We start from the raw sequence: 26,956 nt of genomic DNA, 5'->3' as shown, positions 1-26,956 counted from the left end.
TCTCCTCTCCTCTCCTCTCTCGGGCTCCGGCTCAGCAAGGTGCCCTCGCAGCACCCAGACGCTCAACACGCGGCGCTGCCCATGACGCGCTCAGAGCCATTGCAGCTGAAGCAGCGCAGCACGGCTCGCTGCACTCCCGGCTCACGCCTGAGCTCTGGGCCCGAGGCGCGCTCACCTGCAGCCCTCCCGCTGCCCTCTCCTCCTGCCCCACTCCCAGCGCTGCTCTTCACACCAGCCCACCCGCACTTGAACTCCTCGCGGCTCAACGGGAGCCTGACGTGCAGGCCACGGCTGCCCGCAGCTGCAGCTGGCCTTCCCAGGGCAAGCAGGAACAGTCAGTGCTACACAAGGCTGAAAAAGCCACCAGGCAAGCTGGAGAGACAAGCTCAAGGGGCTGAGTGCAGGGACACCTTGCTTCCTCGCGCGCTGCTTCCTCTCCTTTTGTTGCTCTCAGGCCTCACAGAGCAAGCTGATGCTCACACGCTTCGCTAGCACTTACGCGCTGGCTGAAAGGCCACCACTTGGCAAGACCAACATGGAAACGCGGGAAAAGCAGCTCCATCTCCACGGAGGGACGTGAAGCCAGCCGGTTCATCGCCCTGCCACTGCCAGCCCAAGCCAGGCATGTTTGGACCAGCTACTGAAAGAGGCAGCACCAGGTGTAAAAGGTTGCTTTCCCTTTTATTTTAAACAAAGGGATTTGGGTTGCCTTTTGTAGATATGTCAACAGAAAATAAAATAGCCTGGATACCGCTCATGACCAACCACATGCGCTAAGTTCACCTCATCATCAACATTCTGAAACAGCTATCGAGCTGAAGGACCCTGAAGGAATGCGGCGTCCCCAGCTCTTGCCACACATGAAATCCCGCACAGGCAAAGTCCGATTTGTTTGTCACGCATCAGAAGCCCTTCCAGCTTCCTCAGTTCCTCTCCAATGTCCGGGCAAGGGAAAGCACGGCCACGCCACAAAACCAGACGTACAGTGCGCTGCCTTTGGAGCACCTCTCAGCAAGCATTCCCGCTGCTTCCTTTGGCCTTTGAGGCTTAGCGCTCAAGCCCTCACCGTTGCTTTTTGCTTTCCTTCTTGGCTTTCTTGCTTAGCTGTGCAGCACTTGCCTTTGGTTTCTTCACCGTCTCCCAACTCTTAGACTCCAAGCCGTCCCAGTCCTACAGGAATCAATTCACAAACAGTCAGGGAACTTTCTGACAATTGCCTGACAGCTCGCTTTGGGAGCTCAAGACACCTGACTGGGCAGCTTTGGGTGCCACTGCTGCACACTGCCTTCCTGACATCAGGGCACAACAGAAACTCCACCTCTCTCTTGTTCCCCAAAATCCCACGGAAGCTACAGTCTACAGGCCTTGCCTGCAAGGCAGTCCCTGCACAGGGGGACGCCCTGCCTGCCACTCACAGCCCACACAAGCAGCAGCACCAGCAGCACCAGCAGCAGCACCACGATAAGATGAGCTTGCACCTCCAGGCTCCTTGCGTGCCACCAGGAACAGCACGCACGCCCAAGGAAGGACAGAACAAACTGCCGCACTCTCAGCAATGCCGCGGCGCGCTACCGTAGGCCACGGCTCCAGCTGCTTCCCTCCCAGCCCATTTCCTCAGCATTTCTATCAACCTCTATCAAACAGAGCGCTACTTACTGTCTCTGGGCACTTGGGAACTGGCAGGGTTATGGCCAGCACGCACACAAGCTGGAAAACAGCTCCAAAGAAGAGGCCGGAGCGCAGCACGTTCTCCATCAGCGTGGGCTCAGGGATCTCACGGGGCGAGAAATGCAGTTCAGCGGCCATAGCGCAGACAGCCTGCTGCTCTGCTGCTCTCCAGGAGGCTGCTTTCTACAAGGGGGAAACGAGAGCCATCATTCCATTCGTGCGCTCCGACGCTGTGACTTCCTGCTAGCAAAACCTCCCAGCCTGACTCACAGACGTGCTCTGAACATATCCTTGGTCTTCCGACCCAACCACAAGCAGGGACGCCAAACTTGCATTTCAGCAACAGCTGAACACGCAAGAATCAACTTCTCCCTGAGCTTGATCACACACGCACGACCACTGTCTCATGAACACTAACAACAAGAGTATTCATACCATCACTTGCACATTTGCATCTACCTGGCTACGTACGTGTTCACGGCCTTGCTGCTGCTGTGCCGGACGGCACCAAGCACAGCAATAAAGCACGCAGAAAGCCCACCTGCTGAGGACAGGGGGATGAGCTGGGCTCACGCCTAAGCACTGCTTACTGCAAAGGAAGGCACACCTACCTGGCAACGGCCACGCAGGATGCTCGAGACACAGTCACACACTGTTCTCCTGAGGCCCAACGCAATGTCGCAGCCACTCACACTCTGCTCCTCGACGGTCTGCAACACAAAAGTCACAAGCTGCAAATTCAATCCATCCAAGATGCCATCGGGCCTCCGTGCTCACGGCACTCGCACTCATGTCTTCGCACGATCAATCAGCCGTGTGCTTACCGAGTGAGCGCTGCTCACTTCCACCTGACACCAGCAATCCACCCCTAACTGTCAAGTATGAACAGGAACCTATGCCTAACACTAAAAGACTACAACTAACCTATGCCTAACTCCAACAGAAGAACAGGAACCTATGCCTAACACTAAAAGACTACAACTAACCTATGCCTAACTCAAGAACAGGAACCTATGCCTAACACTAAAAGACTACGAGTAACCTATGCCTAACTCTAAAACATGAACAATAACCTACTCCTAACACTAACACTAATCTTAACACTAAAATCAACAAGAAAAACAGGGACGGGGACATAACAGGGTGAAGATGGAGCTGGGGGCCCGCAGAATTGGCTCCAGAGGAGGAGCTGATGGAAACTAATGCCACACAGCTAATGCTGGGGGCAGGGGCCGCGCAGCGGGTAGGGAGTCGAGCGCCTGGACCAGCGGCGGTGGGACGGCGCCGATGCGGGGCCTGGCACGGTGGTGTGGTGCCAGGCCAGCTGTGCCGCAGGCGGATCCACCTCCATGGGCTCATCCGGAGGTGGATCCACCTCCATGGGCTCATCCGGAGGTGGATCCACCTCCATGGGCTCCACGGAGGTGGTCACAGTGCTGGTCCAGGCGCGATGGAAACGCACTCTCTTTTCCTTCCTCCTCCGCTTGATCTTAAAGGCGGCCCCCCTCCTCCTCTTCGCTTCTGGGGCCCCCAGCTCTCCCTTCCTATTGGAAATTGGGCAAGCTTCGCCCCTCGCTCTCTTTGCTCCTGACATGGCTGCCAGAGCTCTCAGAGGCGAGTGCGTTGGCCGGGGCAGCGGTGACCAAGGTGACGGCTGTGATGCGGCGAAGGTTCTAAAATGGCAGCCGCACTGCTGGCCATGGCGTTCCACATAGCATGAGGAGGGGGCTGCAGGACAGGGCACGGGACGGCAGCTAGAAGGCACCCCCTGTGCCCAGCGGGCAGCCCTTCTCTCCGGCAAGCAAGAGGCCACACAGGAGCCGGCCCCGAGAAAAGGGCCCTCGGCCTCCTTCATCCTCTCCCTTCTTCCACACGGGAATCTCTTGCGGCTGGCACACGCAGCACACAGCGCCATGTTCAGGGGCCTCCCAAGCCCAGCGCCAACAACAGCAGGCTCCAAAGCGCACCTCACCACGCCTGCCTCCTGGCACACACAAGCTCCGCTTTCCACCTTAGCATCCAGCGCCTCTTCTTGCGCCTCACGGCTGGGGATTCAACCATTCCCTACCAGAAATACCGCCAGCTGCATTGTCATTACAATCACTCTGACTCCATTCCAAACCCGCGCACAATGCTGGCACACACACACGGGGCCACCCTGGCTCACCCATGCTTCGCGGGGACCCACACAACAGCATGAGCAAAGCACGCAGAAACGTGCCGCGCTCCTGACTGATGCCAGTCTGAAAATCTCCCTCTCCCTCCCCCCCAGCCTACTAAGGCAGCACTTCTCCCAAGCAACAAACACAATCACACACAACTGCAGCCCTGGCTCGGCCCGACAACGGACGTCCACAGGAAGCACATCTTCACAGAATCACAGAATGGCCCAGCTTGGAAGGCACCTCAAGGATCATGAATCTCCAAGCCCCCTGCCACATGCAGGGCCACTAGCCTTCATGTTTAATACCAGACCAGGCTGCCCAGGGCCCCATCCAATCTGGCCTTGAACACCTCCAGGGATGGGGCATCCACCACCTCTCTGGGCAGCCTGTTCCAGCACCTCACCATTCTCATAGTAAAGAACTTCCCCCTGATACCCAACCTAAATCTTCCCCCCTTCAACTTAAAACCATTTCCCCTTGTCCTGCAGTTATCTACCCTTGTAAAGAGTTGACTCCCCTCCTGTTTGTAGGCTCCCTTTAGGTACTGGAACGCTGCAATGAGGTCACCCCGCAGCCTTCTTTTCCCCAGGCTGAACAAGCCCAGCTCCCTCAGCCTGTCTTTGTAGGGGAGGTGCTCCAGCCCTCCAATCATTTCTGTGGCCCTCCTCTGGACCCTCTCCAACAGCTCCCTGTCTTTCTTGTACTGGGGGCTCCAGACCTGGACACAGTACTCCAGAGGGGCCTCACAAGAGCAGAGTAGAAGGGGACAATCACCTCCCTGTCCCTGCTGGCCACCCCTCTTCTGATGGAGCCCAGGATGCCACTTGCTTTCTGAGCTGCAAGGGCACACTGCTGGCTCATGTTAAGCTTTTCATCCATCAGGACCCCCAGGTCCTTCTCTGCAGGGCTGCTGTCAAGGACTGAATGCGTACAAGTCCATGGTGCCAGATGGTGTGCATCCCAGGATTCTGAAGGAGCTGGTTGAGGTAATTGCTGAGCTGCTCTCCATCATATTTGACAAACCTTCTTCCAGCTCCGCACCCTCCGGCCAACACAGCACCCGGGCGCCTTGCTCCACTGCCCGCCCGGGCTTTGTGGCCACAACTAGGCCCTACGGGGCCTCCTCCTTCACACGCCCGAAACACCAACAAAGCTCCGCACTCGCACGGCCTTCCCTGAGAGGAAGCTGCCCCCCGACCCCGCACCACTCGCCGGCGCCGCACGCATCGCCTCTGCGTGCCGGCAGCACCGCCAGCTCCTCCCCCGAGCGCCCCTCCATGCCCCCGCACCGAGGCCCGACCCCGCTCCCAGCACACAGCCCGCTCCTCCCGGCCCCGCTCACCGGCCCGGCGCCGCCATGCCGCGCTGCCCCGGAAGTGCTCTCCGCCGCCACGAAGCACTTCCTGCCCCGGCCCTACCAACCGCCTGCGGCCTCACGTTGCTAAGGCCGGCCTGGGGGCGGCCCGGGGCCTGCAGGAGGGGGAGCGGCAGCTGCGGGGGTCCGCTGCCGGATTCCCCTCGGCTGGCGCCGGCGGCATGCAACTTGTCTTCTTCTCCTTCTCTGCCTTTTCCCTTTGCCCCCTTTTGCTTTCCTTTGCCTTTCTTTTCTTTGCCTTGCTTCTCTTTTCTCTTCCTTTCCTTTTCTCTTTCTCTCTTCCCCTTCACATTTCCCTTTCTCTTTCCTTTCATTTCTTACTTTCTTCCCCTCCTCTCCCTTCCCTTCCCCTCCCCTCCCTTCCCTTTGCTTTCTGTCCACACTCAGTCTGCACATCTCCAATGGACATGCCTGGAGAAGATCACCTACGCAGGCAATAAATGCCTTGTGCTCTGCTTCACTGCTTTGTGCTCTTGAAAGACACTCATTTGTTTTGCCCTTTCCTAACCCCCAAGTATCACGAGGGCCCGGCTGCCTTTGCTGCGGAGCCTTATCACCCCACAGTCTGAAGACTTGGGGGAAAAGCTCAGCAGCTACGTAGCTGCCAAGGCAAGATTTCATGCCCTGGCCTTCATACAGCCCGGCTCTCCCCGCTCTGCTCTGCGCTCCTGCCATCCCCTGCAGCCCCTGTGCTGCCACAAACACGAGCGCGGCTCAGGCCCAACGCCCTCCCTGCTGCACGCCCTCTCACGGCCCCATGTGCTGCACCCACACCACTGCCCCAGCCCCGCAGCCCTCCTGCCCACAGCGCAGCCCCATGCACCGCGCTCGGCCCCAGCCCCCACCAGCTGATGGAGGTGACTCAGCCCCCGCTGCATCCACACCCAAACCTAACACGCACTAACCGCTCCTCAATACTCCGTTTCCCTCCTTGGCAGCCAGCTCCTTGGCTGCACGCAGCCCGACAATCCGCTCTTTCCCCTCCAGCAGGGCAGTAGGCAGGCAGGCGGGCAGGCAGGCAGGCAGCAGAAGGCAGTGCCGTGGAGCACGCTGGACCCAGTGCACCGTGCAGGCTCCTTCGTGGAAGGAGGAAGACGCCGACGCGCCAAGCCAAAATGGCAGGCAGACACTCTTGACGTGCAGCCTCTCCTCTGCTCTCCTCTCCTCTCCTCTCTCGGGCTCCGGCTCAGCAAGGTGCCCTCGCAGCACCCAGACGCTCAACACGCGGCGCTGCCCATGACGCGCTCAAAGCCATTGCAGCTGAAGCAGCGCAGCACGGCTCGCTGCCCTCCCGGCTCACGCCTGAGCTCTGGGCCCGAGGCGCGCTCACCTGCAGCCCTCCCGCTGCCCTCTCCTCCTGCCCCACTCCCAGCGCTGCTCTTCACACCAGCCCACCCGCACTTGAACTCCTCGCCGCTCAACGGGAGCCTGACGTGCAGGCCACGGCTGCCCGCAGCTGCAGCTGGCCTTCCCAGGGCAAGCAGGAACAGTCAGTGCTACACAAGGCTGAAAAAGCCACCAGGCAAGCTGGAGAGACAAGCTCAAGGGGCTGAGTGCAGGGACACCTTGCTTCCTCGCGCGCTGCTTCCTCTCCTTTTGTTGCTCTCAGGCCTCACAGAGCAAGCTGATGCTCACACGCTTCGCTAGCACTTACGCGCTGGCTGAAAGGCCACCACTTGGCAAGACCAACATGGAAACGCGGGAAAAGCAGCTCCATCTCCACGGAGGGACGTGAAGCCGGCCGGTTCATCGCCCTGCCACTGCCAGCCCAAGCCAGGCATGTTTGGACCAGCTACTGAAAGAGGCAGCACCAGGTGTAAAAGGTTGCTTTCCCTTTTATTTTAAACAAAGGGATTTGGGTTGCCTTTTGTAGATATGTCAACAGAAAATAAAATAGCCTGGATACCGCTCATGACCAACCACATGCGGTAAGTTCACCTCATCATCAACATTCTGAAACAGCTATCGAGCTGAAGGACCCTGAAGGAATGCGGCGTCCCCAGCTCTTGCCACACATGAAATCCCGCACAGGCAAAGTCCGATTTGTTTGTCACGCATCAGAAGCCCTTCCAGCTTCCTCAGTTCCTCTCCAATGTCCGGGCAAGGGAAAGCACGGCCACGCCACAAAACCAGACGTACAGTGCGCTGCCTTTGGAGCACCTCTCAGCAAGCATTCCCGCTGCTTCCTTTGGCCTTTGAGGCTTAGCGCTCAAGCCCTCACCGTTGCTTTTTGCTTTCCTTCTTGGCTTTCTTGCTTAGCTGTGCAGCACTTGCCTTTGGTTTCTTCACCGTCTCCCAAGTCTTAGACTCCAAGCCGTCCCAGTCCTACAGGAATCAATTCACAAACAGTCAGGGAACTTTCTGACAATTGCCTGACAGCTCGCTTTGGGAGCTCAAGACACCTGACTGGGCAGCTTTGGGTGCCACTGCTGCACACTGCCTTCCTGACATCAGGGCACAACAGAAACTCCACCTCTCTCTTGTTCCCCAAAATCCCACGGAAGCTACAGTCTACAGGCCTTGCCTGCAAGGCAGTCCCTGCACAGGGGGACGCCCTGCCTGCCACTCACAGCCCACACAAGCAGCAGCACCAGCAGCACCAGCAGCAGCACCACGATAAGATGAGCTTGCACCTCCAGGCTCCTTGCGTGCCACCAGGAACAGCACGCACGCCCAAGGAAGGACAGAACAAACTGCCGCACTCTCAGCAATGCCGCGGCGCGCTACCGTAGGCCACGGCTCCAGCTGCTTCCCTCCCAGCCCATTTCCTCAGCATTTCTATCAACCTCTATCAAACAGAGCGCTACTTACTGTCTCTGGGCACTTGGGAACTGGCAGGGTTATGGCCAGCACGCACACAAGCTGCAAAACGGCTCCAAAGAAGAGGCCGGAGCGCAGCACGTTCTCCATCAGCGCGGGCTCAGGGATCTCACGGGGCGAGAAATGCAGTTCAGCGGCCATAGCGCAGACAGCCTGCTGCTCTGCTGCTCTCCAGGAGGCTGCTTTCTACAAGGGGGAAACGAGAGCCATCATTCCATTCCTGCGCTCCGACGCTGTGACTTCCTGCTAGCAAAACCTCCCAGCCTGACTCACAGACGTGCTCTGAACATATCCTTGGTCTTCCGACCCAACCACAAGCAGGGACGCCAAACTTGCATTTCAGCAACAGCTGAACACGCAAGAATCAACTTCTCCCTGAGCTTGATCACACACGCACGACCACTGTCTCATGAACACTAACAACAAGAGTATTCATACCATCACTTGCACATTTGCATCTACCTGGCTACGTACGTGTTCACGGCCTTGCTGCTGCTGTGCTGGACGGCACCAAGCACAGCAATAAAGCACGCAGAAAGCCCACCTGCTGAGGACAGGGGGATGAGCTGGGCTCACGCCTAAGCACTGCTTACTGCAAAGGAAGGCACACCTACCTGGCAACGGCCACGCAGGATGCTCGAGACACAGTCACACACTGTTCTCCTGAGGCCCAACGCAAGGTCGCAGCCACTCACACTCTGCTCCTCGACGGTCTGCAACACAAAAGTCACAAGCTGCAAATTCAATCCATCCAAGATGCCATCGGGCCTCCGTGCTCACGGCACTCGCACTCATGTCTTCGCACGATCAATCAGCCGTGTGCTTACCGAGTGAGCGCTGCTCACTTCCACCTGACACCAGCAATCCACCCCTAACTGTCAAGTATGAACAGGAACCTATGCCTAACACTAAAAGACTACAACTAACCTATGCCTAACTCGAACAGAAGAACAGGAACCTATGCCTAACACTAAAAGACTACAACTAACCTATGCCTAACTCAAGAACAGGAACCTATGCCTAACACTAAAAGACTACGAGTAACCTATGCCTAACTCTAAAACATGAACAATAACCTACTCCTAACACTAACACTAATCTTAACACTAAAATCAACAAGAAAAACAGGGACGGGGACATAACAGGGTGAAGATGGAGCTGGGGGGCCCGCAGAATTGGCTCCAGAGGAGGAGCTGATGGAAACTAATGCCACCCAGCTAATGCTGGGGGCGGGGGCCGCGCAGCGGGTAGGGAGCCGAGCGCCTGGACCAGCGGCGGTGGGACGGCGCCGATGCGGGGCCTGGCACGGTGGTGTGGTGCCAGGCCAGCTGTGCCGCAGGCGGATCCACCTCCATGGGCTCATCCGGAGGTGGATCCACCTCCATGGGCTCATCCAGAGGTGGATCCACCTCCATGGGCTCCACGGAGGTGGTCACAGCGCTGGTCCAGGCGCGATGGAAACGCACTCTCTTTTCCTTCCTCCTCCGCTTGATCTTAAAGGCGGCCCCCCTCCTCCTCTTCGCTTCTGGGGTCCCCAGCTCTCCCTTCCTATTGGAAATTGGGCAAGCTTCGCCCCTCGCTCTCTTTGCTCCTGACATGGCTGCCAGAGCTCTCAGAGGCGAGTGCGTTGGCCGGGGCAGCGGTGACCAAGGTGACGGCTGTGATGCGGCGAAGGTTCTAAAATGGCAGCCGCACTGCTGGCCATGGCGTTCCACATAGCATGAGGAGGGGGCTGCAGGACAGGGCACGGGACGGCAGCTAGAAGGCACCCCCTGTGCCCAGCGGGCAGCCCTTCTCTCCGGCAAGCAAGAGGCCACACAGGAGCCGGCCCCGAGAAAAGGGCCCTCGGCCTCCTTCATCCTCTCCCTTCTTCCACACGGGAATCTCTTGCGGCTGGCACACGCAGCACACAGCGCCATGTTCAGGGGCCTCCCAAGCCCAGCGCCAACAACAGCAGGCTCCAAAGCGCACCTCACCACGCCTGCCTCCTGGCACACACAAGCTCCGCTTTCCACCTTAGCATCCAGCGCCTCTTCTTGCGCCTCACGGCTGGGGATTCAACCATTCCCTACCAGAAATACCGCCAGCTGCATTGTCATTACAATCACTCTGACTCCATTCCAAACCCGCGCACAATGCTGGCACACACACACGGGGCCACCCTGGCTCACCCATGCTTCGCGGGGACCCACACAACAGCATGAGCAAAGCACGCAGAAACGTGCCGCGCTCCTGACTGATGCCAGTCTGAAAATCTCCCTCTCCCTCCCCCCCAGCCTACTAAGGCAGCACTTCTCCCAAGCAACAAACACAATCACACACAACTGCAGCCCTGGCTCGGCCCGACAACGGACGTCCACAGGAAGCACATCTTCACAGAATCACAGAATGGCCCAGCTTGGAAGGCACCTCAAGGATCATGAATCTCCAAGCCCCCTGCCACATGCAGGGCCACTAGCCTTCATGTTTAATACCAGACCAGGCTGCCCAGGGCCCCATCCAATCTGGCCTTGAACACCTCCAGGGATGGGGCATCCACCACCTCTCTGGGCAGCCTGTTCCAGCACCTCACCATTCTCATAGTAAAGAACTTCCCCCTGATACCCAACCTAAATCTTCCCCCCTTCAACTTAAAACCATTTCCCCTTGTCCTGCAGTTATCTACCCTTGTAAAGAGTTGACTCCCCTCCTGTTTGTAGGCTCCCTTTAGGTACTGGAACGCTGCAATGAGGTCACCCCGCAGCCTTCTTTTCCCCAGGCTGAACAAGCCCAGCTCCCTCAGCCTGTCTTTGTAGGGGAGGTGCTCCAGCCCTCCAATCATTTCTGTGGCCCTCCTCTGGACCCTCTCCAACAGCTCCCTGTCTTTCTTGTACTGGGGGCTCCAGACCTGGACACAGTACTCCAGAGGGGCCTCACAAGAGCAGAGTAGAAGGGGACAATCACCTCCCTGTCCCTGCTGGCCACCCCTCTTCTGATGGAGCCCAGGATGCCACTTGCTTTCTGAGCTGCAAGGGCACACTGCTGGCTCATGTTAAGCTTTTCATCCATCAGGACCCCCAGGTCCTTCTCTGCAGGGCTGCTGTCAAGGACTGAATGCGTACAAGTCCATGGTGCCAGATGGTGTGCATCCCAGGATTCTGAAGGAGCTGGTTGAGGTAATTGCTGAGCTGCTCTCCATCATATTTGACAAACCTTCTTCCAGCTCCGCACCCTCCGGCCAACACAGCACCCGGGCGCCTTGCTCCACTGCCCGCCCGGGCTTTGTGGCCACAACTAGGCCCTACGGGGCCTCCTCCTTCACACGCCCGAAACACCAACAAAGCTCCGCACTCGCACGGCCTTCCCTGAGAGGAAGCTGCCCCCCGACCCCGCACCACTCGCCGGCGCCGCACGCATCGCCTCTGCGTGCCGGCAGCACCGCCAGCTCCTCCCCCGAGCGCCCCTCCATGCCCCCGCACCGAGGCCCGACCCCGCTCCCAGCACACAGCCCGCTCCTCCCGGCCCCGCTCACCGGCCCGGCGCCGCCATGCCGCGCTGCCCCGGAAGTGCTCTCCGCCGCCACGAAGCACTTCCTGCCCCGGCCCTACCAACCGCCTGCGGCCTCACGTTGCTAAGGCCGGCCTGGGGGCGGCCCGGGGCCTGCAGGAGGGGGAGCGGCAGCTGCGGGGGTCCGCTGCCGGATTCCCCTCGGCTGGCGCCGGCGGCATGCAACTTGTCTTCTTCTCCTTCTCTGCCTTTTCCCTTTGCCCCCTTTTGCTTTCCTTTGCCTTTCTTTTCTTTGCCTTGCTTCTCTTTTCTCTTCCTTTCCTTTTCTCTTTCTCTCTTCCCCTTCACATTTCCCTTTCTCTTTCCTTTCATTTCTTACTTTCTTCCCCTCCTCTCCCTTCCCTTCCCCTCCCCTCCCTTCCCTTTGCTTTCTGTCCACACTCAGTCTGCACATCTCCAATGGACATGCCTGGAGAAGATCACCTACGCAGGCAATAAATGGCTTGTGCTCTGCTTCACTGCTTTGTGCTCTTGAAAGACACTCATTTGTTTTGCCCTTTCCTAACCCCCAAGTATCAGGAGGGCCCGGCTGCCTTTGCTGCGGAGCCTTATCACCCCACAGTCTGAAGACTTGGGGGAAAAGCTCAGCAGCTACGTAGCTGCCAAGGCAAGATTTCATGCCCTGGCCTTCATACAGCCCGGCTCTCCCCGCTCTGCTCTGCGCTCCTGCCATCCCCTGCAGCCCCTGTGCTGCCACAAACACGAGCGCGGCTCAGGCCCAACGCCCTCCCTGCTGCACGCCCTCTCACGGCCCCATGTGCTGCACCCACACCACTGCCCCAGCCCCGCAGCCCTCCTGCCCACAGCGCAGCCCCATGCACCGCGCTCGGCCCCAGCCCCCACCAGCTGATGGAGGTGACTCAGCCCCCGCTGCATCCACACCCAAACCTAACACGCACTAACCGCTCCTCAATACTCCGTTTCCCTCCTTGGCAGCCAGCTCCTTGGCTGCACGCAGCCCGACAATCCGCTCTTTCCCCTCCAGCAGGGCAGTAGGCAGGCAGGCGGGCAGGCAGGCAGGCAGCAGAAGGCAGTGCCGTGTAGCACACTGGACCCAGTGCACCGTGCAGGCTCCTTCGTGGAAGGAGGAAGATGCCGACGCGCCAAGCCAAAATGGCAGGCAGACACTCTTGACGTGCAGCCTCTCCTCTGCTCTCCTCTCCTCTCCTCTCTCGGGCTCCGGCTCAGCAAGGTGCCCTCGCAGCACCCAGACGCTCAACACGCGGCGCTGCCCATGACGCGCTCAAAGCCATTGCAGCTGAAGCAGCGCAGCACGGCTCGCTGCCCTCCCGGCTCACGCCTGAGCTCTGGGCCCGAGGCGCGCTCACCTGCAGCCCTCCCGCTGCCCTCTCCTCCTGCCCCACTCCCAGCGCTGCTCTTCACACCAGCCCACCCGCACTTGAACTCCTCGCCGCTCAACGGGAGCCTGACGTGCAGGCCACGGCTGCCCGCAGCTGCAGCTGGCCTTCCCAGGGCAAGCAGGAACAGTCAGTGCTACACAAGGCTGAAAAAGCCACCAGGCAAGCTGGAGAGACAAGCTCAAGGGGCTGAGTGCAGGGACACCTTGCTTCCTCGCGCACTGCTTCCTCTCCTTTTGTTGCTCTCAGGCCTCACAGAGCAAGCTGATGCTCACACGCTTCGCTAGCACTTACGCGCTGGCTGAAAGGCCACCACTTGGCAAGACCAACATGGAAACGCGGGAAAAGCAGCTCCATCTCCACGGAGGGACGTGAAGCCGGCCGGTTCATCGCCCTGCCACTGCCAGCCCAAGCCAGGCATGTTTGGACCAGCTACTGAAAGAGGCAGCACCAGGTGTAAAAGGTTGCTTTCCCTTTTATTTTAAACAAAGGGATTTGGGTTGCCTTTTGTAGATATGTCAACAGAAAATAAAATAGCCTGGATACCGCTCATGACCAACCACATGCGGTAAGTTCACCTCATCATCAACATTCTGAAACAGCTATCGAGCTGAAGGACCCTGAAGGAATGCGGCATCCCCAGCTCTTGCCACACATGAAATCCCGCACAGGCAAAGTCCGATTTGTTTGTCACGCATCAGAAGCCCTTCCAGCTTCCTCAGTTCCTCTCCAATGTCCGGGCAAGGGAAAGCACGGCCACGCCACAAAACCAGACGTACAGTGCGCTGCCTTTGGAGCACCTCTCAGCAAGCATTCCCGCTGCTTCCTTTGGCCTTTGAGGCTTAGCGCTCAAGCCCACACCGTTGCTTTTTGCTTTCCTTCTTGGCTTTCTTGCTTAGCTGTGCAGTTTCTTCACCGTCTCCCAACTCTTAGACTCCAAGCCGTCCCAGTCCTACAGGAATCAATTCACAAACAGTCAGGGAACTTTCTGACAATTGCCTGACAGCTCGCTTTGGGAGCTCAAGACACCTGACTGGGCAGCTTTGGGTGCCACTGCTGCACACTGCCTTCCTGACATCAGGGCACAACAGAAACTCCACCTCTCTCTTGTTCCCCAAAATCCCACGGAAGCTACAGTCTACAGGCCTTGCCTGCAAGGCAGTCCCTGCACAGGGGGACGCCCTGCCTGCCACTCACAGCCCACACAAGCAGCAGCACCAGCAGCACCAGCAGCAGCACCACGATAAGATGAGCTTGCACCTCCAGGCTCCTTGCGTGCCACCAGGAACAGCACGCACGCCCAAGGAAGGACAGAACAAACTGCCGCACTCTCAGCAATGCCGCGGCGCGCTACCGTAGGCCACGGCTCCAGCTGCTTCCCTCCCAGCCCATTTCCTCAGCATTTCTATCAACCTCTATCAAACAGAGCGCTACTTACTGTCTCTGGGCACTTGGGAACTGGCAGGGTTATGGCCAGCACGCACACAAGCTGGAAAACGGCTCCAAAGAAGAGGCCGGAGCGCAGCACGTTCTCCATCAGCGCGGGCTCAGGGATCTCACGGGGCGAGAAATGCAGTTCAGCGGCCATAGCGCAGACAGCCTGCTGCTCTGCTGCTCTCCAGGAGGCTGCTTTCTACAAGGGGGAAACGAGAGCCATCATTCCATTCCTGCGCTCCGACGCTGTGACTTCCTGCTAGCAAAACCTCCCAGCCTGACTCACAGACGTGCTCTGAACATATCCTTGGTCTTCCGACCCAACCACAAGCAGGGACGCCAAACTTGCATTTCAGCAACAGCTGAACACGCAAGAATCAACTTCTCCCTGAGCTTGATCACACACGCACGACCACTGTCTCATGAACACTAACAACAAGAGTATTCATACCATCACTTGCACATTTGCATCTACCTGGCTACGTACGTGTTCACGGCCTTGCTGCTGCTGTGCTGGACGGCACCAAGCACAGCAATAAAGCACGCAGAAAGCCCACCTGCTGAGGACAGGGGGATGAGCTGGGCTCACGCCTAAGCACTGCTTACTGCAAAGGAAGGCACACCTACCTGGCAACGGCCACGCAGGATGCTCGAGACACAGTCACACACTGTTCTCCTGAGGCCCAACGCAAGGTCGCAGCCACTCACACTCTGCTCCTCGACGGTCTGCAACACAAAAGTCACAAGCTGCAAATTCAATCCATCCAAGATGCCATCGGGCCTCCGTGCTCACGGCACTCGCACTCATGTCTTCGCACGATCAATCAGCCGTGTGCTTACCGAGTGAGCGCTGCTCACTTCCACCTGACACCAGCAATCCACCCCTAACTGTCAAGTATGAACAGGAACCTATGCCTAACACTAAAAGACTACAACTAACCTATGCCTAACTCGAACAGAAGAACAGGAACCTATGCCTAACACTAAAAGACTACAACTAACCTATGCCTAACTCAAGAACAGGAACCTATGCCTAACACTAAAAGACTACGAGTAACCTATGCCTAACTCTAAAACATGAACAATAACCTACTCCTAACACTAACACTAATCTTAACACTAAAATCAACAAGAAAAACAGGGACGGGGACATAACAGGGTGAAGATGGAGCTGGGGGCCCGCAGAATTGGCTCCAGAGGAGGAGCTGATGGAAACTAATGCCACCCAGCTAATGCTGGGGGCGGGGGCCGCGCAGCGGGTAGGGAGCCGAGCGCCTGGACCAGCGGCGGTGGGACGGCGCCGATGCGGGGCCTGGCACGGTGGTGTGGTGCCAGGCCAGCTGTGCCGCAGGCGGATCCACCTCCATGGGCTCATCCGGAGGTGGATCCACCTCCATGGGCTCATCCAGAGGTGGATCCACCTCCATGGGCTCCACGGAGGTGGTCACAGCGCTGGTCCAGGCGCGATGGAAACGCACTCTCTTTTCCTTCCTCCTCCGCTTGATCTTAAAGGCGGCCCCCCTCCTCCTCTTCGCTTCTGGGGCCCCCAGCTCTCCCTTCCTATTGGAAATTGGGCAAGCTTCGCCCCTCGCTCTCTTTGCTCCTGACATGGCTGCCAGAGCTCTCAGAGGCGAGTGCGTTGGCCGGGGCAGCGGTGACCAAGGTGACGGCTGTGATGCGGCGAAGGTTCTAAAATGGCAGCCGCACTGCTGGCCATGGCGTTCCACATAGCATGAGGAGGGGGCTGCAGGACAGGGCACGGGACGGCAGCTAGAAGGCACCCCCTGTGCCCAGCGGGCAGCCCTTCTCTCCGGCAAGCAAGAGGCCACACAGGAGCCGGCCCCGAGAAAAGGGCCCTCGGCCTCCTTCATCCTCTCCCTTCTTCCACACGGGAATCTCTTGCGGCTGGCACACGCAGCACACAGCGCCATGTTCAGGGGCCTCCCAAGCCCAGCGCCAACAACAGCAGGCTCCAAAGCGCACCTCACCACGCCTGCCTCCTGGCACACACAAGCTCCGCTTTCCACCTTAGCATCCAGCGCCTCTTCTTGCGCCTCACGGCTGGGGATTCAACCATTCCCTACCAGAAATACCGCCAGCTGCATTGTCATTACAATCACTCTGACTCCATTCCAAACCCGCGCACAATGCTGGCACACACACACGGGGCCACCCTGGCTCACCCATGCTTCGCGGGGACCCACACAACAGCATGAGCAAAGCACGCAGAAACGTGCCGCGCTCCTGACTGATGCCAGTCTGAAAATCTCCCTCTCCCTCCCCCCCAGCCTACTAAGGCAGCACTTCTCCCAAGCAACAAACACAATCACACACAACTGCAGCCCTGGCTCGGCCCGACAACGGACGTCCACAGGAAGCACATCTTCACAGAATCACAGAATGGCCCAGCTTGGAAGGCACCTCAAGGATCATGAATCTCCAAGCCCCCTGCCACATGCAGGGCCACTAGCCTTCATGTTTAATACCAGACCAGGCTGCCCAGGGCCCCATCCAATCTGGCCTTGAACACCTCCAGGGATGGGGCATCCACCACCTCTCTGGGCAGCCTGTTCCAGCACCTCACCATTCTCATAGTAAAGAACTTCCCCCTGATACCCAACCTAAATCTTCCCCCCTTCAACTTAAAACCATTTCCCCTTGTCCTGCAGTTATCTACCCTTGTAAAGAGTTGACTCCCCTCCTGTTTGTAGGCTCCCTTTAGGTACTGGAACGCTGCAATGAGGTCACCCCGCAGCCTTCTTTTCCCCAGGCTGAACAAGCCCAGCTCCCTCAGCCTGTCTTTGTAGGGGAGGTGCTCCAGCCCTCCAATCATTTCTGTGGCCCTCCTCTGGACCCTCTCCAACAGCTCCCTGTCTTTCTTGTACTGGGGGCTCCAGACCTGGACACAGTACTCCAGAGGGGCCTCACAAGAGCAGAGTAGAAGGGGACAATCACCTCCCTGTCCCTGCTGGCCACCCCTCTTCTGATGGAGCCCAGGATGCCACTTGCTTTCTGAGCTGCAAGGGCACACTGCTGGCTCATGTTAAGCTTTTCATCCATCAGGACCCCCAGGTCCTTCTCTGCAGGGCTGCTGTCAAGGACTGAATGCGTACAAGTCCATGGTGCCAGATGGTGTGCATCCCAGGATTCTGAAGGAGCTGGTTGAGGTAATTGCTGAGCTGCTCTCCATCATATTTGACAAACCTTCTTCCAGCTCCGCACCCTCCGGCCAACACAGCACCCGGGCGCCTTGCTCCACTGCCCGCCCGGGCTTTGTGGCCACAACTAGGCCCTACGGGGCCTCCTCCTTCACACGCCCGAAACACCAACAAAGCTCCGCACTCGCACGGCCTTCCCTGAGAGGAAGCTGCCCCCCGACCCCGCACCACTCGCCGGCGCCGCACGCATCGCCTCTGCGTGCCGGCAGCACCGCCAGCTCCTCCCCCGAGCGCCCCTCCATGCCCCCGCACCGAGGCCCGACCCCGCTCCCAGCACACAGCCCGCTCCTCCCGGCCCCGCTCACCGGCCCGGCGCCGCCATGCCGCGCTGCCCCGGAAGTGCTCTCCGCCGCCACGAAGCACTTCCTGCCCCGGCCCTACCAACCGCCTGCGGCCTCACGTTGCTAAGGCCGGCCTGGGGGCGGCCCGGGGCCTGCAGGAGGGGGAGCGGCAGCTGCGGGGGTCCGCTGCCGGATTCCCCTCGGCTGGCGCCGGCGGCATGCAACTTGTCTTCTTCTCCTTCTCTGCCTTTTCCCTTTGCCCCCTTTTGCTTTCCTTTGCCTTTCTTTTCTTTGCCTTGCTTCTCTTTTCTCTTCCTTTCCTTTTCTCTTTCTCTCTTCCCCTTCACATTTCCCTTTCTCTTTCCTTTCATTTCTTACTTTCTTCCCCTCCTCTCCCTTCCCTTCCCCTCCCCTCCCTTCCCTTTGCTTTCTGTCCACACTCAGTCTGCACATCTCCAATGGACATGCCTGGAGAAGATCACCTACGCAGGCAATAAATGCCTTGTGCTCTGCTTCACTGCTTTGTGCTCTTGAAAGACACTCATTTGTTTTGCCCTTTCCTAACCCCCAAGTATCACGAGGGCCCGGCTGCCTTTGCTGCGGAGCCTTATCACCCCACAGTCTGAAGACTTGGGGGAAAAGCTCAGCAGCTACGTAGCTGCCAAGGCAAGATTTCATGCCCTGGCCTTCATACAGCCCGGCTCTCCCCGCTCTGCTCTGCGCTCCTGCCATCCCCTGCAGCCCCTGTGCTGCCACAAACACGAGTGCGGCTCAGGCCCAACGCCCTCCCTGCTGCACGCCCTCTCACGGCCCCATGTGCTGCACCCACACCACTGCCCCAGCCCCGCAGCCCTCCTGCCCACAGCGCAGCCCCATGCACCGCGCTCGGCCCCAGCCCCCACCAGCTGATGGAGGTGACTCAGCCCCCGCTGCATCCACACCCAAACCTAACACGCACTAACCGCTCCTCAATACTCCGTTTCCCTCCTTGGCAGCCAGCTCCTTGGCTGCACGCAGCCCGACAATCCGCTCTTTCCCCTCCAGCAGGGCAGTAGGCAGGCAGGCGGGCAGGCAGGCAGGCAGCAGAAGGCAGTGCCGTGTAGCACGCTGGACCCAGTGCACCGTGCAGGCTCCTTCGTGGAAGGAGGAAGATGCCGACGCGCCAAGCCAAAATGGCAGGCAGACACTCTTGACGTGCAGCCTCTCCTCTGCTCTCCTCTCCTCTCCTCTCTCGGGCTCCGGCTCAGCAAGGTGCCCTCGCAGCACCCAGACGCTCAACACGCGGCGCTGCCCATGACGCGCTCAAAGCCATTGCAGCTGAAGCAGCGCAGCACGGCTCGCTGCCCTCCCGGCTCACGCCTGAGCTCTGGGCCCGAGGCGCGCTCACCTGCAGCCCTCCCGCTGCCCTCTCCTCCTGCCCCACTCCCAGCGCTGCTCTTCACACCAGCCCACCCGCACTTGAACTCCTCGCCGCTCAACGGGAGCCTGACGTGCAGGCCACGGCTGCCCGCAGCTGCAGCTGGCCTTCCCAGGGCAAGCAGGAACAGTCAGTGCTACACAAGGCTGAAAAAGCCACCAGGCAAGCTGGAGAGACAAGCTCAAGGGGCTGAGTGCAGGGACACCTTGCTTCCTCGCGCACTGCTTCCTCTCCTTTTGTTGCTCTCAGGCCTCACAGAGCAAGCTGATGCTCACACGCTTCGCTAGCACTTACGCGCTGGCTGAAAGGCCACCACTTGGCAAGACCAACATGGAAACGCGGGAAAAGCAGCTCCATCTCCACGGAGGGACGTGAAGCCGGCCGGTTCATCGCCCTGCCACTGCCAGCCCAAGCCAGGCATGTTTGGACCAGCTACTGAAAGAGGCAGCACCAGGTGTAAAAGGTTGCTTTCCCTTTTATTTTAAACAAAGGGATTTGGGTTGCCTTTTGTAGATATGTCAACAGAAAATAAAATAGCCTGGATACCGCTCATGACCAACCACATGCGGTAAGTTCACCTCATCATCAACATTCTGAAACAGCTATCGAGCTGAAGGACCCTGAAGGAATGCGGCGTCCCCAGCTCTTGCCACACATGAAATCCCGCACAGGCAAAGTCCGATTTGTTTGTCACGCATCAGAAGCCCTTCCAGCTTCCTCAGTTCCTCTCCAATGTCCGGGCAAGGGAAAGCACGGCCACGCCACAAAACCAGACGTACAGTGCGCTGCCTTTGGAGCACCTCTCAGCAAGCATTCCCGCTGCTTCCTTTGGCCTTTGAGGCTTAGCGCTCAAGCCCTCACCGTTGCTTTTTGCTTTCCTTCTTGGCTTTCTTGCTTAGCTGTGCAGCACTTGCCTTTGGTTTCTTCACCGTCTCCCAAGTCTTAGACTCCAAGCCGTCCCAGTCCTACAGGAATCAATTCACAAACAGTCAGGGAACTTTCTGACAATTGCCTGACAGCTCGCTTTGGGAGCTCAAGACACCTGACTGGGCAGCTTTGGGTGCCACTGCTGCACACTGCCTTCCTGACATCAGGGCACAACAGAAACTCCACCTCTCTCTTGTTCCCCAAAATCCCACGGAAGCTACAGTCTACAGGCCTTGCCTGCAAGGCAGTCCCTGCACAGGGGGACGCCCTGCCTGCCACTCACAGCCCACACAAGCAGCAGCACCAGCAGCACCAGCAGCAGCACCACGATAAGATGAGCTTGCACCTCCAGGCTCCTTGCGTGCCACCAGGAACAGCACGCACGCCCAAGGAAGGACAGAACAAACTGCCGCACTCTCAGCAATGCCGCGGCGCGCTACCGTAGGCCACGGCTCCAGCTGCTTCCCTCCCAGCCCATTTCCTCAGCATTTCTATCAACCTCTATCAAACAGAGCGCTACTTACTGTCTCTGGGCACTTGGGAACTGGCAGGGTTATGGCCAGCACGCACACAAGCTGGAAAACGGCTCCAAAGAAGAGGCCGGAGCGCAGCACGTTCTCCATCAGCGCGGGCTCAGGGATCTCACGGGGCGAGAAATGCAGTTCAGCGGCCATAGCGCAGACAGCCTGCTGCTCTGCTGCTCTCCAGGAGGCTGCTTTCTACAAGGGGGAAACGAGAGCCATCATTCCATTCCTGCGCTCCGACGCTGTGACTTCCTGCTAGCAAAACCTCCCAGCCTGACTCACAGACGTGCTCTGAACATATCCTTGGTCTTCCGACCCAACCACAAGCAGGGACGCCAAACTTGCATTTCAGCAACAGCTGAACACGCAAGAATCAACTTCTCCCTGAGCTTGATCACACACGCACGACCACTGTCTCATGAACACTAACAACAAGAGTATTCATACCATCACTTGCACATTTGCATCTACCTGGCTACGTACGTGTTCACGGCCTTGCTGCTGCTGTGCTGGACGGCACCAAGCACAGCAATAAAGCACGCAGAAAGCCCACCTGCTGAGGACAGGGGGATGAGCTGGGCTCACGCCTAAGCACTGCTTACTGCAAAGGAAGGCACACCTACCTGGCAACGGCCACGCAGGATGCTCGAGACACAGTCACACACTGTTCTCCTGAGGCCCAACGCAAGGTCGCAGCCACTCACACTCTGCTCCTCGACGGTCTGCAACACAAAAGTCACAAGCTGCAAATTCAATCCATCCAAGATGCCATCGGGCCTCCGTGCTCACGGCACTCGCACTCATGTCTTCGCACGATCAATCAGCCGTGTGCTTACCGAGTGAGCGCTGCTCACTTCCACCTGACACCAGCAATCCACCCCTAACTGTCAAGTATGAACAGGAACCTATGCCTAACACTAAAAGACTACAACTAACCTATGCCTAACTCGAACAGAAGAACAGGAACCTATGCCTAACACTAAAAGACTACGAGTAACCTATGCCTAACTCTAAAACATGAACAATAACCTACTCCTAACACTAACACTAATCTTAACACTAAAATCAACAAGAAAAACAGGGACGGGGACATAACAGGGTGAAGATGGAGCTGGGGGCCCGCAGAATTGGCTCCAGAGGAGGAGCTGATGGAAACTAATGCCACCCAGCTAATGCTGGGGGCGGGGGCCGCGCAGCGGGTAGGGAGCCGAGCGCCTGGACCAGCGGCGGTGGGACGGCGCCGATGCGGGGCCTGGCACGGTGGTGTGGTGCCAGGCCAGCTGTGCCGCAGGCGGATCCACCTCCATGGGCTCATCCGGAGGTGGATCCACCTCCATGGGCTCATCCAGAGGTGGATCCACCTCCATGGGCTCCACGGAGGTGGTCACAGCGCTGGTCCAGGCGCGATGGAAACGCACTCTCTTTTCCTTCCTCCTCCGCTTGATCTTAAAGGCGGCCCCCCTCCTCCTCTTCGCTTCTGGGGCCCCCAGCTCTCCCTTCCTATTGGAAATTGGGCAAGCTTCGCCCCTCGCTCTCTTTGCTCCTGACATGGCTGCCAGAGCTCTCAGAGGCGAGTGCGTTGGCCGGGGCAGCGGTGACCAAGGTGACGGCTGTGATGCGGCGAAGGTTCTAAAATGGCAGCCGCACTGCTGGCCATGGCGTTCCACATAGCATGAGGAGGGGGCTGCAGGACAGGGCACGGGACGGCAGCTAGAAGGCACCCCCTGTGCCCAGCGGGCAGCCCTTCTCTCCGGCAAGCAAGAGGCCACACAGGAGCCGGCCCCGAGAAAAGGGCCCTCGGCCTCCTTCATCCTCTCCCTTCTTCCACACGGGAATCTCTTGCGGCTGGCACACGCAGCACACAGCGCCATGTTCAGGGGCCTCCCAAGCCCAGCGCCAACAACAGCAGGCTCCAAAGCGCACCTCACCACGCCTGCCTCCTGGCACACACAAGCTCCGCTTTCCACCTTAGCATCCAGCGCCTCTTCTTGCGCCTCACGGCTGGGGATTCAACCATTCCCTACCAGAAATACCGCCAGCTGCATTGTCATTACAATCACTCTGACTCCATTCCAAACCCGCGCACAATGCTGGCACACACACACGGGGCCACCCTGGCTCACCCATGCTTCGCGGGGACCCACACAACAGCATGAGCAAAGCACGCAGAAACGTGCCGCGCTCCTGACTGATGCCAGTCTGAAAATCTCCCTCTCCCTCCCCCCCAGCCTACTAAGGCAGCACTTCTCCCAAGCAACAAACACAATCACACACAACTGCAGCCCTGGCTCGGCCCGACAACGGACGTCCACAGGAAGCACATCTTCACAGAATCACAGAATGGCCCAGCTTGGAAGGCACCTCAAGGGTCATGAATCTCCAAGCCCCCTGCCACATGCAGGGCCACTAGCCTTCATGTTTAATACCAGACCAGGCTGCCCAGGGCCCCATCCAATCTGGCCTTGAACACCTCCAGGGATGGGGCATCCACCACCTCTCTGGGCAGCCTGTTCCAGCACCTCACCATTCTCATAGTAAAGAACTTCCCCCTGATACCCAACCTAAATCTTCCCCCCTTCAACTTAAAACCATTTCCCCTTGTCCTGCAGTTATCTACCCTTGTAAAGAGTTGACTCCCCTCCTGTTTGTAGGCTCCCTTTAGGTACTGGAACGCTGCAATGAGGTCACCCCGCAGCCTTCTTTTCCCCAGGCTGAACAAGCCCAGCTCCCTCAGCCTGTCTTTGTAGGGGAGGTGCTCCAGCCCTCCAATCATTTCTGTGGCCCTCCTCTGGACCCTCTCCAACAGCTCCCTGTCTTTCTTGTACTGGGGGCTCCAGACCTGGACACAGTACTCCAGAGGGGCCTCACAAGAGCAGAGTAGAAGGGGACAATCACCTCCCTGTCCCTGCTGGCCACCCCTCTTCTGATGGAGCCCAGGATGCCACTTGCTTTCTGAGCTGCAAGGGCACACTGCTGGCTCATGTTAAGCTTTTCATCCATCAGGACCCCCAGGTCCTTCTCTGCAGGGCTGCTGTCAAGGACTGAATGCGTACAAGTCCATGGTGCCAGATGGTGTGCATCCCAGGATTCTGAAGGAGCTGGTTGAGGTAATTGCTGAGCTGCTCTCCATCATATTTGACAAACCTTCTTCCAGCTCCGCACCCTCCGGCCAACACAGCACCCGGGCGCCTTGCTCCACTGCCCGCCCGGGCTTTGTGGCCACAACTAGGCCCTACGGGGCCTCCTCCTTCACACGCCCGAAACACCAACAAAGCTCCGCACTCGCACGGCCTTCCCTGAGAGGAAGCTGCCCCCCGACCCCGCACCACTCGCCGGCGCCGCACGCATCGCCTCTGCGTGCCGGCAGCACCGCCAGCTCCTCCCCCGAGCGCCCCTCCATGCCCCCGCACCGAGGCCCGACCCCGCTCCCAGCACACAGCCCGCTCCTCCCGCCCCGCTCACCGGCCCGGCGCCGCCATGCCGCGCTGCCCCGGAAGTGCTCTCCGCCGCCACGAAGCACTTCCTGCCCCGGCCCTACCAACCGCCTGCGGCCTCACGTTGCTAAGGCCGGCCTGGGGGCGGCCCGGGGCCTGCAGGAGGGGGAGCGGCAGCTGCGGGGGTCCGCTGCCGGATTCCCCTCGGCTGGCGCCGGCGGCATGCAACTTGTCTTCTTCTCCTTCTCTGCCTTTTCCCTTTGCCCCCTTTTGCTTTCCTTTGCCTTTCTTTTCTTTGCCTTGCTTCTCTTTTCTCTTCCTTTCCTTTTCTCTTTCTCTCTTCCCCTTCACATTTCCCTTTCTCTTTCCTTTCATTTCTTACTTTCTTCCCCTCCTCTCCCTTCCCTTCCCCTCCCCTCCCTTCCCTTTGCTTTCTGTCCACACTCAGTCTGCACATCTCCAATGGACATGCCTGGAGAAGATCACCTACGCAGGCAATAAATGCCTTGTGCTCTGCTTCACTGCTTTGTGCTCTTGAAAGACACTCATTTGTTTTGCCCTTTCCTAACCCCCAAGTATCACGAGGGCCCGGCTGCCTTTGCTGCGGAGCCTTATCACCCCACAGTCTGAAGACTTGGGGGAAAAGCTCAGCAGCTACGTAGCTGCCAAGGCAAGATTTCATGCCCTGGCCTTCATACAGCCCGGCTCTCCCCGCTCTGCTCTGCGCTCCTGCCATCCCCTGCAGCCCCTGTGCTGCCACAAACACGAGTGCGGCTCAGGCCCAACGCCCTCCCTGCTGCACGCCCTCTCACGGCCCCATGTGCTGCACCCACACCACTGCCCCAGCCCCGCAGCCCTCCTGCCCACAGCGCAGCCCCATGCACCGCGCTCGGCCCCAGCCCCCACCAGCTGATGGAGGTGACTCAGCCCCCGCTGCATCCACACCCAAACCTAACACGCACTAACCGCTCCTCAATACTCCGTTTCCCTCCTTGGCAGCCAGCTCCTTGGCTGCACGCAGCCCGACAATCCGCTCTTTCCCCTCCAGCAGGGCAGTAGGCAGGCAGGCGGGCAGGCAGGCAGGCAGCAGAAGGCAGTGCCGTGTAGCACGCTGGACCCAGTGCACCGTGCAGGCTCCTTCGTGGAAGGAGGAAGATGCCGACGCGCCAAGCCAAAATGGCAGGCAGACACTCTTGACGTGCAGCCTCTCCTCTGCTCTCCTCTCCTCTCCTCTCTCGGGCTCCGGCTCAGCAAGGTGCCCTCGCAGCACCCAGACGCTCAACACGCGGCGCTGCCCATGACGCGCTCAAAGCCATTGCAGCTGAAGCAGCGCAGCACGGCTCGCTGCCCTCCCGGCTCACGCCTGAGCTCTGGGCCCGAGGCGCGCTCACCTGCAGCCCTCCCGCTGCCCTCTCCTCCTGCCCCACTCCCAGCGCTGCTCTTCACACCAGCCCACCCGCACTTGAACTCCTCGCCGCTCAACGGGAGCCTGACGTGCAGGCCACGGCTGCCCGCAGCTGCAGCTGGCCTTCCCAGGGCAAGCAGGAACAGTCAGTGCTACACAAGGCTGAAAAAGCCACCAGGCAAGCTGGAGAGACAAGCTCAAGGGGCTGAGTGCAGGGACACCTTGCTTCCTCGCGCACTGCTTCCTCTCCTTTTGTTGCTCTCAGGCCTCACAGAGCAAGCTGATGCTCACACGCTTCGCTAGCACTTACGCGCTGGCTGAAAGGCCACCACTTGGCAAGACCAACATGGAAACGCGGGAAAAGCAGCTCCATCTCCACGGAGGGACGTGAAGCCGGCCGGTTCATCGCCCTGCCACTGCCAGCCCAAGCCAGGCATGTTTGGACCAGCTACTGAAAGAGGCAGCACCAGGTGTAAAAGGTTGCTTTCCCTTTTATTTTAAACAAAGGGATTTGGGTTGCCTTTTGTAGATATGTCAACAGAAAATAAAATAGCCTGGATACCGCTCATGACCAACCACATGCGGTAAGTTCACCTCATCATCAACATTCTGAAACAGCTATCGAGCTGAAGGACCCTGAAGGAATGCGGCGTCCCCAGCTCTTGCCACACATGAAATCCCGCACAGGCAAAGTCCGATTTGTTTGTCACGCATCAGAAGCCCTTCCAGCTTCCTCAGTTCCTCTCCAATGTCCGGGCAAGGGAAAGCACGGCCACGCCACAAAACCAGACGTACAGTGCGCTGCCTTTGGAGCACCTCTCAGCAAGCATTCCCGCTGCTTCCTTTGGCCTTTGAGGCTTAGCGCTCAAGCCCTCACCGTTGCTTTTTGCTTTCCTTCTTGGCTTTCTTGCTTAGCTGTGCAGCACTTGCCTTTGGTTTCTTCACCGTCTCCCAAGTCTTAGACTCCAAGCCGTCCCAGTCCTACAGGAATCAATTCACAAACAGTCAGGGAACTTTCTGACAATTGCCTGACAGCTCGCTTTGGGAGCTCAAGACACCTGACTGGGCAGCTTTGGGTGCCACTGCTGCACACTGCCTTTCTGACATCAGGGCACAACAGAAACTCCACCTCTCTCTTGTTCCCCAAAATCCCACGGAAGCTACAGTCTACAGGCCTTGCCTGCAAGGCAGTCCCTGCACAGGGGGACGCCCTGCCTGCCACTCACAGCCCACACAAGCAGCAGCACCAGCAGCACCAGCAGCAGCACCACGATAAGATGAGCTTGCACCTCCAGGCTCCTTGCGTGCCACCAGGAACAGCACGCACGCCCAAGGAAGGACAGAACAAACTGCCGCACTCTCAGCAATGCCGCGGCGCGCTACC

At 58.7% G+C, this 26,956-nt stretch overlaps 1 protein-coding gene and 1 pseudogene across 1 annotated transcript; both read right to left on the bottom strand.

Moving 5' to 3' along the window:
• Positions 1-1,888: 1,888 nt before the first annotated feature.
• LOC125686168 (uncharacterized) lies at positions 1,889-16,434 on the bottom strand. The gene is made up of 2 exons (XM_048929887.1): positions 15,394-16,434; positions 1,889-2,623 (listed from the first exon to the last, which is right to left on the bottom strand). Exon 1 carries the CDS (start codon positions 16,295-16,297, stop codon positions 15,596-15,598), a length of 702 nt encoding a protein of 233 aa, XP_048785844.1. The 5' UTR covers positions 16,298-16,434; the 3' UTR covers positions 1,889-2,623; positions 15,394-15,595.
• Positions 12,712-26,956, bottom strand: part of LOC125686165 (protein MANBAL-like) — a 115,159-nt pseudogene continuing 100,914 nt past the window's right edge.

The sequence above is a fragment of the Lagopus muta genome, chromosome 32 (assembly GCF_023343835.1).
Source record: "Lagopus muta isolate bLagMut1 chromosome 32, bLagMut1 primary, whole genome shotgun sequence".
In the NCBI taxonomy this organism is placed as follows: Eukaryota; Metazoa; Chordata; class Aves; order Galliformes; family Phasianidae; genus Lagopus; species Lagopus muta.
The sequence above is the reverse complement of the archived record's forward strand: the minus strand, read 5'-3'. Positions and strand labels throughout refer to the sequence as shown.

Excerpts from the sequence above, each read along its gene's own strand:
- LOC125686168 (XM_048929887.1), bottom strand. The coding sequence starts at position 16,297 with ATGGCGCTGTGTGCTGCGTGTGCCAGCCGCAAGAGATTCCCGTGTGGA.